General features: G+C 39.8%; 1 protein-coding gene across 1 annotated transcript in view; it reads left to right on the forward strand.

Moving 5' to 3' along the window:
* Window positions 1-17620, forward strand: part of slc4a4a (solute carrier family 4 member 4a) — a 187917-nt gene that overhangs the window by 128225 nt on the left and 42072 nt on the right. Inside the window, exons 12-15 of the mRNA XM_061980408.1 lie at window positions 7377-7490; window positions 7561-7735; window positions 7819-7952; window positions 15523-15797. Coding sequence (XP_061836392.1) covers window positions 7377-7490; window positions 7561-7735; window positions 7819-7952; window positions 15523-15797 — 698 coding nt within the window. The remainder of the gene's footprint in view (window positions 1-7376; window positions 7491-7560; window positions 7736-7818; window positions 7953-15522; window positions 15798-17620) is intronic.

Consider the following 17620-nt stretch of genomic DNA (forward strand, 5'->3'; position numbering starts at 1 on the left):
AACAGAATGCAATGATTTGCAAATCTTTTTCAACTTATATTCAATTGAATAGACTGCAAAGACAAGATACTTAATGTTCAGACTGAGAAACTTATTGTTTTTTCTGCAAATAATCATTAACTTAGAATTTAACGGCAGCAACACATTGCAAAAAAGTTGGCACAGGGGCATTTTTGCCGCTGTGTTACATGGTCTTTCCTTCATAATGGACTACAGGCAGGCCAGTCTAGTACCCGCACTCTTTTACTATGAAGCCACACTGTTGTAACGCGTGATTTGGCATTGTCTTGCTGAAATAAGCAGGGGCGTCCATTATAACGTTGCTTGGATGGCAACGTATGTTGCTCCAAAACCTGTATGCCTTCACAGATGTGTAAGTTACCCATGCCTTGGGCACTAATACACCCCCATACCATCACACATGCTGGCTTTTGAACTTTGCACCTATAACAATCCGGATGGTTCTTTTCCTCTTTGTTCTGGAGGACACAACGTCCACAGTTTCCAAAAACTATTTGAAATGTGGACTCATCAGACCACAGGAAACTTTTCCACTTTGCATCAGTCCATCTTAGATGAGCTCGGGCCCAGGGTAGCCGGCGGCGTTTCTGGGTGTTGTTGATAAATGGCTGTGGCTTTGCATGGTAGAGTTTTAACTTGCACTTACAGATGTAGGGACGAACTGTAGTTACTGACAGTGGTTTTCTGAAGTGTTCCTCCTCCTATGTGGTGATATCCTTTACACGCTGATATCGCTTTTTGATGCAGTACCGCCTGAGGGATCGAAGGTCACGGGCTCAGTGATTTCTCCAGATTCTCTGAACTTTTTGATGATCTTTTGAAATCATTGTATTCTGTTTTTATTTACGATTTACACAACGTGCCAACTTCACTGATATTGGGGTTTTTGTATATGGCGATATCAACTATTGCCTCCTACTTTTTGTTGTATCTACACATTTGTTGAAATGTAATAAACTGTTTGAGCTCGACTGTAATCCGACAATATCATTCATATTTTAATTATTTCCTTATTTCCTTTAATTAAATACAAAATATATAATAGTGCAAAAATAACTAAAGAGAAGAAAAAACTATCAGCTCTTATTTCCTGAGTTTAGACTGACAAAAATGAGAAAAACGATGTTGTGGTAATAAAAAAATATCGATCTAATCACTGTGGTATCAACAACATATAGACTGTCGATGTTTGTATTGATCCACTTGATAAGCGTGTGTTAGGGAAAGTGTGTGTTAAAATGATGTGTGTTTGTTAGGAAAAGTGTGTGTTAAAATGATGTGTGTGTTAGGAAAAGTGTGTGTTAAAATGATGTGTGTTTGTTAGGAAAAGTGTGTGTTAAAATGATGTGTGTGTGTTAGGAAAAGTGTGTGTTAAAATAATGTGTGTGTGTGTCAGAAAAAGTGTATTAAAATGATGTGTGTATGTTAGGAAACGTGTGTGTTAAAATGATGTGTGTGTGTTAGGAAAAGTGTGTGTTAAAATGATGTGTGTGTGTTAGGAAAAGTGTGTGTTAAAATAATGTGTGTTGTCAGGAAAAGTGTGTTAAAATGATGTGTGTATGTTAGGAAAAGTGTGTGTTAAAATGATGTGTGCATGTTAGGAAAAGTGTGTGTTAAAATTATGTGTGCATGTTAGGAAAAGTGTGTCTTAAAATGATGTGTTTATGTTAGGAAAAGTGTGTGTTAAAATTATGTGTGTTAGAAAAAGTGTGTGTTAAAATTATGTGTGTGTTAGAAAAAGTGTGTGTTAAAATGATGTGTGTATGTTAGGAAATGTGTGCGTTAAAATTATGTGTGTATGTTAGGAAAAGTGTGTGTTGAAATGATGTGTGTATGTTAGGAAAAGTGTGTGTTGAAATGATTAGTGTATGTTAAGAGAAGTCTGTGTTAAAATGATGTGTGTATTTTAAGAAAAGTGTGTGTTAAAATAATACGTGTATGTTCGGAAAGGTGTGTGTTAAAATGATGTGTGTATGTTAGGAAAAGTGTGTGTTAAAATGATGTGTGTATGTTAGGAAACGTGTGCGTTAAAATGATGTGTGTATGTTTGGAAAAGTGTGTGTTAAAATTATGTGTGTATGTTAGGAAACGTGTGTGTTAAAATTATGTGTGTATGTTAGGAAAAGTGTGTGTTAAAATGATTAGTGTATGTTAGGAAAAGTCTGTGTTAAAATGATGTGTGTATTTTAAGAAAAGTGTGTGTTAAAATAATACGTGTATGTTAGGAAAAGTGTGTGTTAAAATGATGTGTGTATGTTAGGAAAAGTGTGTGTTAAAATGATGTGTGTATGTTAGGAAAAGTGTGTGTTAAAATGATGTGTGTGCTAAGAAAAGTGTGTGTTAAAATTATGTTTAGCTATTCCTTGTCCTCTCGTCCCCCAGTGATCATGGTACATGTAGGAAACTATTTACTTGCCGCGACGTAGGCGAGGATTTGGGATTTAGAAGCCGCACTCGTGAAGGGACATTAGCCTCTTGTTCGTTTGCTGGTCGCTGTCAAATTTGCGAGACAGAATTCCTAGGTCGAAATGAAAAGGCATCTGCGAACCGGAAGTCCTAAAGGACTCCAGAATGTACAGTATCGTTAAGGAGTATGGGCCTTTTTTTTTTATTTTGGTCTGTATTCATTTTAAAAGACAAACTCTGCCATCTGCTGGACTCACGGCTCGAGTTGTTGATGAGGCGTTGTGACAACTATAACTAGTCAATGATCAGCCTCCTGGTGAATGAATGAGATCTTATCTAACCTCACAAGACGTCTACAAGGACTTCAGCTTGTAAATTAGCCTCCTGGTCGTTTATTAACGCTAATCTTCTCCACACTAAACAACACCGCGTGGGGTTGGCTGGGGCCCGAAGCAGAATTTTTACAATGTGTTTATTTTGTTATTTTATTTATTTTTAAATGCATGATTATTTTTATTTTATATTTTGAATGAATGATTATTTATTTATTTTTATTTTGTATTTTATTATTTATTTATATTTATTATAATGTTATATTTTATTATTGTATATTATCATTATATTTATTATATTTTTATTTATTATTATTATTATTATAAACAACAATTTTCACACTTTTTTTATGTACATTTTTTTATTTTACTTTTTGAAATAAACTTTGAATTTTATTTGATAAACAAATTCATGGGAAAGAAATTGTTCAACAATTTATTTTTCACCCAAAATAATTTACATTTAATTTCCTGACACCTGCACTAATACAACTTGCTGTGTCGGAATTTCACTCAAAAATACACCCTGATAACAAAAATATTTGCAAGCTTCGATCAAATACATGACATGCATGCGAGTAAAACATATAGCATATTTTCCCTGCATGGCCAACATTGCATTTTAATCAAAATATGGCCGATACAGATAACCGATAACTTATTCATATCACCCTTTTTAAATTTTTTATCTAAATGTAGTTTGTGCCGACTTTTTTGGGGGGGAATCTTCTTTAGTAGCAGGCGTCTTCATAGGCTTCATAGCGATGCTGGCGTTCACGTGGGTTTGATGTGTTGAAGCTCGATGTTTTTTTCCCCTCATCACGGAATGTGTGCTGAACATTTGGTGCAAAAAAAGCACACAAAAAGACTCCCTCTTAAGCAGTGAAAAGCTGTTTGTTTTTTTGAGCTATTTTTCAATGTTCAGATTTATAAATACGGTGTCATAGTTCCTCATATCGGCACCCCTGATTTTAACATTGCCACTTATTGTACTCATTGTAATAATCAAAAATACATTGTACAATATTATTTTATTCTTGTCAAATTGTATGTTTTTTCAAATAATTTTAACAGTTTTAAATACTTTATATTTTTTTATATATTAAAAATGTCACTTATTTCCTAATATTGTTTAATAAAAAATATTATTTTCATAATACATATTTTTTTAATATCCCACAAATACCACTTTATTTTGTAAAATTCAGCCATATATATATATATATATATATATATATATATATATAAATAATTTTTTTTTTTTTTTTTTTAAATTTTTTTTTTTACGATGTGTTTTCTTTTTGTTGATGCAAACAATTTTATTAGCTCTTATTAAGAGTACTTAATGAAGTGGCCATTGAGTGCAAATCTGCTTAAGTAAACACTTTATGTCACCTGTCGGCTGTCAATTACACTTCTAATTAATATTCCATATGAGTTTGTACGTGTGTACGTTAGGAAAAGTGTATGTTGAAATGATGTGTGTATGTTATGAAAAGTGTGTGTTAAAATGATGTGTGTATGTTAGGAAACGTGTGTGTTAAAATTAGGTGCGCGTGTTAGGAAAAGTGTGTGTTAAAATGATGTGTGTGTGTTAGGAAAAGTGTGTTAAAACAATGTGTGTGTGTGTTAGGAAAAGTGTGTGTTAAAAATATGTGTGTATGTTAGGAAATGTGTGTGTTAAAATGATGTGTGTATCTTAAGAAAAGTGTGTGTTGAAATAATGCGTGTATGTTAGGAAAAGTGTGTCTTAAAATTATGTGTGTATGTTAGGAAAAGTGTGTGTTGAAATGATGTGTGTATCTTAAGAAAAGTGTGTGTTAAAATAATGCATGTATGTTAGGAAATGTGTGTGTTAAAAATGATGTGTGGGTGTTAGGATAAGTGTGTTAAAATGATGTGTGTGTGCGTGTTAGGAAAAGTGTACGTTAAAATGATGTGTGTATGTTCGGAAAAGTGTGTTAAAATGACATGTGTATGTTAGGAAACGTGTGTGTTGAAATGATGTGTGTATGTTAGGAAAAGTGTGCGTTAAAATTATGTGTGTATGCTAGGAAAAGTGTGTGTTAAAATGATGTGTGGGTGTTAGGATAAGTGTGTTAAAATGATGTGTGTGTGTGTTAGGAAAAGTGTGCGTTAAAATGATGTGTGTATGTTAGGAAAAGTGTGTTAAAATGACATGTGTATGTTAAGAAAAGTGTGTGTTAAAATTATGTGTGTACGTTAGGAAATGTGTGTGTTAAAATGATGTGTGTATGTTAGGAAAAGTGCGTGTTAAAGTGATGTGTGTATCTTAAGAAAAGTGTGTGTTAAAATAATGCGTGTATGTTAGGAAAACTGTGCGTTAAAATGATGTGTGTATTTTAGGAAACGTGTGTGTTGAAATTATGTGTGTACGTTAGGAAAAGTGTGCGTTAAAATTATGTGTGTATGTTAGGAAAAGTGTGTATTAAAATGATGTGTGTTTTAGGAAAAGTGTGTGTTAAAATGATATATGTGTGTTAGGGAACATGTGTGTTAAAATGAAGTGTGTATGTTAGGAAAAAAGTGTGTTAAAATGATGTGTGTGTTAGAAAAAGTGTGTGTTAAAATGATGTGTGTTAGAAAAAGTGTATGTTAAAATGATGTGTGTGTTAGGAAAAGTGTGTGTTAAAATGATGTGTGTGTCTTAGGAAACGTGTGTGTTAAAATGATGTGTGTGTTAGAAAAAGTGTGTGTTAAAATGATGTTTGTTAGAAAAAGGATGTGTTAAAATGATGTGTGTATGTTAGAAAAATTGTGTTAAAATTATGTGTGTGTTAGAAAAAGTGTGTGTTAGAATTATGTGTGTGTTAGGAAAAGTGTGTGTTAAAATGATGTGTGTGTTAGAAAAAGTGTGTGTTAAAATGATGTGTTTGTTGGAAAAAGGATGTGTTAAAATGATGTGTATCTTAGAAAAATTGTGTGTTAAAATGATGTGTGTGTTAGAAAAAGTGTGTAATAAAAATGATGTGTGTGTTAGGAAAAGTGTGTGTTAAAATGATGTGTGTTAGAAAAAGTGTGTTAAAATGATGTATGTGTTAGAAAAAGTGTTACAATTATGTGTGTGTGTTAGAAAAAGTGTGTGTTAAAATGATGTGTGTGTTAGGAAAAGTGTGTGTTTAAATGATGTGTGTGTGTTAGGAAAAGTGTGGGTTAAAATGATGTGTGCATGTTAGGAAAAGTTTGTGGTAAAATTATGTCTGTACGTTAGGAAAGGTGTGTGTTAAAATGATGTGTGTGTGTGTGTGTGTGTGTTAGGAAAAGTTTGTGTTAAAATGATAAGGGTGTGTTAGGAAAAGTGTGTTTTAAAATTATGTGTGTGTTAGGAAAAGTGTGTGTTAAAATGATATGTGTGTGTTAGGGAATGTGTGAGTTAAAATTATGTGTGTATGTTAGGAAAAGTGTGTGTTCAAATGATGTGTATATGTTAGAAAAAGTGTGTGTTAGAAAAAGTGTGTGTTAAAATTATGTGTGTGTTAGGAAAAGTGTGTGTTAAAATGATGTGTGTGTGTTACGAAATGTGTGTGTTAAAATGATGTGTGTGTTAGAAAAAGTGTGTGTTAAAATTATGTATGTGTTAGAAAAAGTGTGTTAAAATGATGTGTGTATGTTAGGAAATGTGTGTGTTCAAATGATGTGTGTGTTAGAAAAAGTGTGTGTTAAAATGATGCATGTGTTAGAAAAAGTGTGTTAAAATGATGTGTGTATGTTAGGAAATGTGTGTGTTAAAATGATGTGTGTGTTAGAAAAAGCGTGTGTTAAAATGATGTGTGTTAGAAAAAGTGTGTGTTAAAATGATGTGTGTGTTAGGAAATGTGTGTGTTTAAATGATGTGTGTGTGTGTTAGGAAAAGTGTGTGTGTTAAAATGATGTGTGTATGTTAGGAAAAGTGTGTGTTAAAATGATGTGTGGGTGTTAGGAAAAGTGTGTTAAAATGACGTGTGTGTGTGTTAGGAAAAGTGTGCGTTAAAATGATGCGTGTATGTTAGGACAAGGGTGTGTTAAAATTATGTGTGTGTGTTAGGAAACGTGTGTGTTGAAATTATGTGTGTATGTTAATAAAAGTGTGTGTTAAAATGATGTGTGTGTTAGAAAAAGTGTGTTAAAATGATGTGTGTGTTAGGAAAAGTGTGTGTTTAAATGATGTGTGTATGTTAGGAAAAGTGTGTATTAAAATGATGTGTGTGTTAGCAAACGTGTGTGCTAAAATGTTGTGTGTATGTTAGGAAACATTAGTGTTAAAATTATGTTTATGTTAGGAAACGTGTGATAAAATGATGTGTGTGTGTTAGGAAAAGTGTGTTAAAATGATGTGTGTATGTTAGGAAACGTGTGTTAAACTGACGTGTAGGTTAGGAAAAGTGTTTATTAAAATATGTGTGTATGTTAGGAAAAGTGTGTTTTAAAATAATGTGTGTGTTAGCAAACGTGTGTGTTAAAATGATGTGTGTGTGTTAGGGAACGTGTGTGTTAAAATGATGTGTGTGTGTATGTTAGGAAAAGTGTGTGTTAAAATGATGTGTGTTAGAAAAAGTGTGTGTTAAAATGATCTGTGTGTTAGGGAACGTGTGTGTTAAAATGATGTGTGTGTGTTAGGAAAAACCAGTACGCGGGCGGAGACGCTCAGATGAACGGCGACACGCCTCATGATGGAGGTGACGGAGGAGGCGGCGGACACGCTTCAGGGGAGGAGCTAGAGAAGACGGGAAGGTGGGCAGAGAGCCACACGTCACTCATTATCGAAAACATTTTATTCTAAAAATGATATCATATCTTTTAGGTTTTGTGGCGGTCTCCTACTGGACATCAAGAGAAAAGTGCCTTTCCTCCTGAGCGACGTCACCGACGCCATCCACATCCAGGCCCTGTCGGCCATCTTGTTTATTTACCTGGGCACCGTGACCAACGCCATCACCTTCGGAGGTCTGCTGGGCGACGCCACAGAGAACATGCAGGTCAGTTAGACGCATCCTTCAAGATGGCGTATATTGGGTTCGGGCGATCCGCTGATGTGGTGGTTTTTTGTTTGTTTTTTAAGGGCGTGCTGGAGAGCTTTCTGGGCACCGCCATCGCTGGCGGCGTCTTCTGTCTGCTCGGCGGCCAGCCGCTTATCATCCTCAGCAGCACCGGACCTGTTCTCGTCTTTGAACGGCTGCTCTTCAACTTCAGCAAGTCAGTACACAAATGACCCTATTGGTCATGAATAAAAACAGTGGTAGTTTTTGAGGGGTTTTGCTAACTAACTGGCTCATCGACCGACCGAACGAATAAACGAACGGACGACCCAACCAACGAATGACCCAACCAACGAATGACCCAACCTACAAACGATTCAAGGACCCAACGAACGAACAACCCAACAAACGAACGAACGACCCAAGGAACGAACGACCCATGACCAAACAAGCGAACGGATGAAAGAACGACCGACACAATGAACAAACGACCGAACAAATGACCAACCAAATGAACAAACGACCGAACAAATGACCAACCAAACAAACAACCGATCAGACCAACAAACGAGAAACTGAACGAATGACCGACCGACGACCGAATGAATAACCGACCGACTGACAGAACAAACGAAGAGCCCAACAAATGACAGAACAGATGAACAAGCGACAGATCGAACAAACGACCGACCGACCAACGACCGAATGAATAACCGAACGACTGTACACATTTATGATCTACTAAGTGGCCTAGTGGTTAGAGTGTCCGCCCTGAGATCGGTAGGTTGTGAGTTCAAACCCCGGCCGAGTCATACCAAAGACTATAAAAATGGGACCCATTACCTCCCTGCTTGGCACTCAGCATCAAGGGTTGGAATTGGGGGTTAAATCACCAAAATGATTCCCGGGCGCGGCCACCGCTGCTGCCCACTGCTCCCCTCACCTCCCAGGGGGTGATCAAGGGTGATGGGTCAAATGCAGAGAATAATCTCGCCACACCTAGTGTGTGTGTGACAATCATTGGTACTTTAACTTTAACTTTAAACGACGAACTAAACGACGGACTGATAGAACAAACAAACGACCCAGCGAACGACCGAACAGATGAACAAACGGCTTACCGACCCACCGACCACAGAATGAATGACCGAAAGACTGCAAATTTACGATCTACTGAACGACGAACTAAACAACCGACTGACAGAAAAAACGAACGACCCAACGAATGACCCAACCTACAAACAATTCAACGACTAAACGAACGAACGAACAACCCAACAAACAAACGAACGACCCAAGGAACGAACGACCCATGAATAAACAAGCGGACGGATGAAAGAACGACCGACACAATGAACAAACAACCGAACAAATGACCAACCAAACGAACAACCGATCAGACCAACAAACAAGAGACCGAATGAATGACCGACCGACGACCGAATGAATAACCGAACGACTGTACACATTTCTGATCTACTGAACGACAAACTAAATGACTGACTGACAGAACGAATGAACAACCAAACAAATGACCAACCAAACGAGCAACCGATCAGACCAACAAACGAATGACCGACCGACGACCGAATGAATGACCGAACGACTGACAGAATGACTGACTGAACGACTGACCGAACAACTGACTGAACGACTGACCGAACGACTGACCGTACAAATTTCCGATCAACTGAACGAAGAACTAAACGACTGACTGACAGAACAAACAAACGACCCAGCGAACGGACGAACAGATGAACAAATGACTGAACGACGAACCAACGACCGAATGAATAACCGAACCACTGACCGAACGACTGTACAAATTTACGAAATACTGGACGACGTAATTAATGACCGACTGACAGAACGAACGAAGAGCCCAACAAACGACAGAACAGATGAACAAGCGACAGATCGAACGAACGAACGACCGACCGACCAAGGACCGAATGAATAACCGAACGACTGTACACATTTATGGTCTACTAAACGACGAACTTACAGAAAAAACAAACGACCAAGCGAACGACCGAACAGATGAACAAACGGCTGACCGACCACAGAATGAATAACCGAACGACGGTGCAAATTTCCGATCTACTGAATGACGAACTAAACAACCGACTGACAGAAAGAACGAACGACCCAACGAATGACCCAACCTACAAACGATTCAACGACCCAACGAACGAACAACCCAACAAGCGAACGAACGACCCAAGGAACGAACGACCCATGAACAAACAAGCGAACGGATGAAAGAACGACCGACACAATGAACAAACGACCGAACAAATGACCAACCAAATGAACAAACGACCGAACAAATGACCAACCAAACGAACAATCGATCAGACCAACAAACAAGAGGCCGAACGAATGACTGACCGACGACCGAATGAATAACCGAACGACTGTACACATTTCTGATCTACTGAACGACAAACTAAATGACTGACTGACAGAACGAATGAACGACCAAACAAATGACCAACCAAACGAGCAACTGATCAGACCAACAAACGAATGACCAACCGACGACCGAATGAATGACTGAATGAATGACCGAACGACTGACCGAACGGCTGACCAAACGACTGACCGTACAAATTTCCGATTTACTGAACTACGAACTAAACGACTGACTGACAGAACAAATAAACGAACCAGCGAACGGACGAACAGATGAACAAATGAAAGACCGACGAACCAACGACCGAATGAATAACCGAACCACTGATCGAACGACATTTACGATCTACTGGACGGCGTAATTAACGACCGACTGACAGAACGAACAAAGAGCTCAACAAATGACAGAACAGATGAACAAGCGACAGATCGAACAAACGACCGACCGACCAACGACCGAATGAATAACCGAACGACTGTACACATTTATGATCTACCAAACGACGGACTGACAGAACAAACAAACGACCCAGCGAACGACCGAACAGATGAACAAACGGCTTACCGACCCACCGACCACAGAATGAATGACCGAAAGACTGCAAATTTACGATCTACTGAACGACGAACTAAACAACCGACTGACAGAAAGAACGAACGGCCCAACGAATGACCCAACCTACAAACGATTCAACGACTCAACGAACGAACGAACAACCCAACAAACGTACGAACGACCCAAGGAACGAACGACCCATGAACAAACAAGCGGACGGATGAAAGAACGACCGACACAATGAACAAACGACCGAACAAATGACCTCACCAAATGAACAAACGACCGACCAAATGACCAACCAAACGAACAACCGATCAGACCAACAAACGAGAGACTGAACGAATGACCGACCGACGACCGAATGAATAACCGAACGACTGTACACATTTCTGATCGACGAACTAAATGACTGACTGACAGAACGAATGAACGACCAAACAAATGACCAACCAAACGAGCAACCGATCAGACCAACAAACGAATGACCAACCGACGACCGAATGAATGACCGAACGACTGACCGAACGACTGACCGTACAAATTTCCGATTTACTGAACTACGAACTAAACGACTGACTGACAGAACAAATAAACGAACCAGCGAACGGACGAACAGATGAACAAATGACTGACCGACGAACCAATGACCGAATGAATAACCGAACCACTGACCAAACGACTGTACAACTTTACGATATACTGGATGACGTAATTAACGACCGACTGACAGAACGAACGAAGAGCCCAACAAACGACAGAACAGATGAACAAGCGACAGATCGAACGAACGACCGACCAACAACCGAATGAATAACCGAACGACTGTACACATTTATGATCTACTAAACGACGAACTAAACGACGGACTGACAGAACAAACAAATGACCCAGCGAACGACAAAACAGATGAACAAACGGCTGACCGACCCACCGACCACAGAATGAATAACCGAAAGACTGTGCAAATTTCCGATTTACTGAACGACGAACTAAACAACCGACTGACAGAAAGAACGAACGACCCAACGAATGACCCAACCTACAAACGATTCAACGACCCAACGAACGAACAAACGAACAACCCAACAAACGAACGAACGACCCAAGGAACGAACGACCCATGAACAAACAAGTGAACGGATGAAAGAGCGACCGACACAATAAACAGACGACCGAACAAATGACCAACCAAATGAACAAACGACCGTACAAATGACCAACCAAACGAACAACCGATCAGACCAACAAACGAGAGACCGAACGAATGACCGACCGACGACCAAACGACTGTACACATTTCTGATGTACTGAACGACGAACTAAATGACTGACTGACAGAACGAATGAACGACCAAACAAATGACCAAGCAAACGAGCAACCGATCAGACCAACAAACGAATGACTGACCAACGACTGAATGAATGACCGAACGACTGACCGTACAAATTTCCGATCTACTGAACGACAAACTAAACAGCTTACTGACAGAACAAACGAACAACCCAGCGAACGGACGAACAGATGAACAAATGACTGACCGACGAACCAACGACCGAATGAATAACCGAACCACTGACCGAACGACTGTACAAATTTACGATATACTGGACGACGTAATTTAACGACCGACTGACAGAACGAACGAAGAGCCCAACAAACGACAGAACAGATGAACAAGCGACACATCGAACAAACAAACAAACAAACGACCGACCAACCAACGACCGAATGAATAACCGAATGGCTGTACACATTTATGATCTACTAAACGACGAACTAAACGACGGACTGACAGAACAAACAAACGACCCAGCGAACGACCGAACAGATGAACAAACGGCTGACCGACCCACCGACCACAGAATGAATAACCGAAAGACTGCAAATTTACGATCTACTGAACGACGAACTAAACAACCGACTGACAGAAAGAACGAACGACCCAACGAATGACCCAACCTACAAACGATTCAACGACTCAACGAACGAACGAACAACCCAACAAATGAACGAACGACCCAAGGAACGAACGACCCATGAACAAACAAGCGGACGGATGAAAGAACGACCGACACAATGAACAAACGACCGAACAAATGACCAACCAAACGAACAACTGATCAGAACAACAAACAAGAGACCGAACGAATGACCGACCGACGACCGAATGAATAACCGAATGACTGTACACATTTCTGATCTACTGAACGATGAACTAAATGACTGACTCACAGAACGAATGAACGACCAAACAAATGACCAACCAAACGAGCAACCGATCAGACCAACAAACGAATGACTGACCGACGACTGAATGAATGACCGAACGACTGACAGAACGACTGACTGAATGACTGACTGAACGACTGACCGAACAACTGACCGAAGGACGAACTAAACGACTGACTGACAGAACAAACAAACGACCCAGCGAACGGACGAACAGATGAACAAATGACTGACCGACGAACCAACGACCGAATGAATAACCGAACCACTGACCGAACGACTGTACAAATTTACGAAATACTGGACGACGTAATTAACGACCGACTGACAGAACGAACGAAGAGCCCAACAAACGACAGAACAGATGAACAAGCGACAGATTGAACGAATGACCGACCGACCAAGGACCGAATGAATAACCGAACGACTGTACACATTTATGATCTACTAAACAACGAACTAAACGACGGACTGACAGAACAAACAAACGACCCAGCGAACGACCGAACAGATGAACAAACGGCTGACCGACCCACCGACCACAGAATGAATAACCGAAAGACTGCAAATTTACGATCTACTGAACGACGAACTAAACAACCGACTGACAGAAAGAACGAACGACCCAACGAATGACCCAACCTACAAACGACTCAACGAACGAACGAACGAACAACCCAACAAACGAACGAACGACCCAAGGAACGAACGAGCGGACGGATGAAAGAACGACCGACACAATGAACAAACGACCGAACAAATGACCAACCAAATGAACAAATGACCGAACAAATGACCAACCAAACGAACAAACGATCAGACCAACAAACAAGAGACCGAACGAATGACCGACCGACGACCAAATGAATAACCGAACGACTGTACACATTTCTGATCTACTGAACGACAAACTAAATGACTGACTGACAGAACGAATGAACGACCAAACAAATGACCAACCAAACGAACAACCGATCAGACCAACAACCGATTAGACCAACAAACGAATGACCGACCGATGACCGAATGAATGACCGAACGATGACCGAATGAATGACCGAACGACTGACCGAACGACTGACCGTACAAATTTCCGATCTACTGAATGACGAACTAAACGACTGACTGACAGAACAAACGAACGACCCAGCGAACGGACGAACAGATGAACAAATGACTGACCGATGAACCAACGACCGAATGAATAACCGAACCACTGACCGAACGACTGTACAAATTTACGATATACTGGACGACGTAATTAACGACCGACTGACAGAACGAACGAAGAGCCCAACAAACGACAGAACAGATGAACAAGCGACAAATCGAACGAACGACCGACCGACCAAGACCGAATGAATAACTGAACGACTCTACACATTTATGATCTACTAAACGACGAACTAAACGACGGACTGACAGAACAAACAAACGACCCAGCGAACGACAAAACAGATGAACAAACGGCTGACCGACCAACCGACCACAGAATGAATAACCGAAAGACTGTGCAAATTTACGATCTACTGAACGACGAACTAAACAACCGACTGACAGAAAGAAAGAACGACCCAACAAATGACCAAACAAACGACTGACTGACCGACCGAATGAATGACCGAACGACCGTACGAATTAACGACTGACCGTACAAACGACCAAATCAACCAACCAACCATCCAACTAACCAGCTAACTAACTAACTGCAAAGGTTACATAACGTCCTGGAGGAGGTAATAAATGAAATTCAAAAGAATAATTTAAACTACCTTAAAAACTAGAAAAATAGCATTTTGTGTTACCATCAAATGTAATAATTGAAAACCTTCAGAATTTTTTTCCCCTTCTTTACAAATCTGTGTTTACTCTTTATTCTAACTATACTTTGAGTTTATTTCCTTAAAAGTTACAAGGCACTCTTTAGTCTTGTCTTTGGGGTTTCATTCAGTCCTGTAACCGTAATGGTCACATGGTCCACAGGAAGTTGTAACATTGACCTCGTTTGTTTTTCCGTATGTTTGATGATATACAGTATTAACTGTGGTGGGGAGTTCAAATCTCAGCACAGTCCTGTTACCTACATCTTTGTTTTGACGTGTTTATTTTTACAGTATTTGTTTGTTTGCCTAGTGTCAACATGCCAGTAGTATAAATGCTGGAGGGCTGGGAATCTTTGGGCACTACAAGATTCGATTTGATTCGATTCTTGGCGTAACGATTCAATTCAGACGATTCTCGATTCAAAATCAATACTTTTTTTTACGAACATTAAAAAAATATGAACATTTAGGTGGATCTTGAGATCGTAACAAGAAGCAAACGGCACCAATTTGATGGAATGGTTCTCAAACCAGCGGTGTCCAAAGTGTGGTCTGGGGTGTTGAAATGTGACAAATTCCACGCCGGTTTACCAAAAAAAATCAGATTACAGATACATGCATCGTTACATCCTGAATATTTAGGCATAATTTCAATCCTACAGAGCAGGAACCCTCTTTCTTTTGAGTGTAGTCCAGGTCAAAGGTCTCTAAACTTTGAACTTGAACATGAATTGTTCGTCCAACTCTGACTATCAACCAGAGACAACGAATTCGACTACATGGAGTTCCGCCTGTGGATCGGCTTGTGGTCGGCGTTCCTCTGCCTGCTCCTGGTGGCCACGGACGCCAGCTTCCTGGTCAAGTACTTCACCCGCTTCACCGAAGAGGGCTTCTCGGCGCTCATCAGCTTCATCTTCATCTATGACGCCTTCAAAAAGATGCTCAAGCTGGCGCACCACTACCCCATCAACTCCGACTTCCAGATGGAGCATGTCACGCAGTACGAATGCCTCTGCATGGCGCCCACCGTCCTCGGTAAGAAGACCATCTATATTTACAATATCGTTTTATTTAGGATATATACACGCCACTGTTGTGTACTTAAATAAACATGCAGCTATTATAGACAACTACACGTTGCTAAAAATAGCGAATTTTGCGATGTTAGTTTAACCCAATCTCATCGTACAAAACTGGTGCGTTTAAGGACGACTAAATAAAGTGGAAAAGGGGAAACATAAAGTGGCATAAACATGTAAGAACTGTGTTAAATATAACAGTACATTGTGATACTGTCGCCTATTTACTCAGAAATATGAAAAACGGTTAAGATTGTACAAACCCCGTTTCCATATGAGTTGGGAAATTGTGTTAGATGTAAATATAAACGGAATACAATGATTTGCAAATCATTTTCAACCCATATTCAGTTGAATATGCTACAAAGACAACATATTTGATGTTCAAACTGATAATCCTTTTTTTTTTTTTTGCAAATAGTCATTAACTTTAGAATTTGATGCCAGCAACACATGACAAAGAAGTTGGGAAAGGTGGCAATGAACACTGATAAAGTTGAGGAATGCTCATCAAACACTTATTTGGAACATCCCACAGGTGTGCAGGCTAATTGGGAACAGGTGGGTGCCATGATTGGGTATAAAAACAGCTTCCCAAAAAATGCTCAGTCTTTCACAAGAAAGGATGGGGCGAGGTACACCCCTTTGTCCACAACTGCGTGAGCAAATAGTCAAACAGTTTAAGAACAACGTTTCTGAAAGTGCAATTGCAAGAAATTTAGGGATTTCAACATCTACGGTCCATAATATAATCAAAAGGTTCAGAGAATCTGGAGAAATCACTCCATGTAAGCGGCACGGCCGGAAACCAACATTGAATGACCCTGACCTTTGATCCCTCAGACGGCACTGTATCAAAAACCGACATCTATCTCTAAAGGATATCACCACATGGGCTCAGGAACACTTCAGAAAACCACTGTCACTAAATACAGTTGGTCGCTACATCTGTAAGTGCAAGTTAAAGCTCTACTATGCAAAGCGAAAGCCATTTATCAACAACATCCAGAAACGCCGCCGGCTTCTCTGGGCCCGAGATCATCTAAGATGGACTGATGCAAAGTGGAAAAGTGTTCTGTGGTCTGACGAGTCCATATTTAAAGTTGTTTTTGGAAATATTCGACATCGTGTCATCCGGACCAAAGGGGAAGCGAACCATCCAGACTGTTATCGACGCAAAGTTCAAAAGCCAGCATCTGTGATGGTATGGGGGTGCATTAGTGCCCAAGGCATGGGTAACTTACACATCTGTGAAGGCGCCATTAATGCTGAAATGTACATACAGGTTTTGGAGCAACATATGCTGCCATCTAAGCGCCGTCTTTTTCATGGACGCCCCTGCTTATTTCAGCAAGACAATGCCAAGCCACATTCAGCACGTGTTACAACAGCATGGCTTCGTAAAAAAAGAGTGCGGGTACTTTCCTGGCCCGCCTGCAGTCCAGACCTGTCTCCCATCGAAAATGTGTGGCGCATTATGAAGCGTAGAATACGACAGCGGAGACCCCGGACTGTTGAACGAATGAAGCTCTACATAAAACAAGAATGGGAAAGAATTCCACTCTCAAAGCTTCAACAATTAGTTTCCTCAGTTCCCAATCGTTTATTGAGTGTTGTTAAAAGAAAAGGTGATGTAACACAGTGGTGAACATGCCCTTTCCCAACTACTTTGGCACGTGTTGCAGCCATGAAATTCTAAGTTAATTATTATTTGCAAAAAAAAAGTTTATGAGTTTGAACATCAAATATGTTGTCTTTGTAGTGCAGTCAACTGAATAT

The sequence above is a fragment of the Nerophis lumbriciformis genome, linkage group LG20, assembly GCF_033978685.3.
Source record: "Nerophis lumbriciformis linkage group LG20, RoL_Nlum_v2.1, whole genome shotgun sequence".
In the NCBI taxonomy this organism is placed as follows: domain Eukaryota; kingdom Metazoa; phylum Chordata; class Actinopteri; order Syngnathiformes; family Syngnathidae; genus Nerophis; species Nerophis lumbriciformis.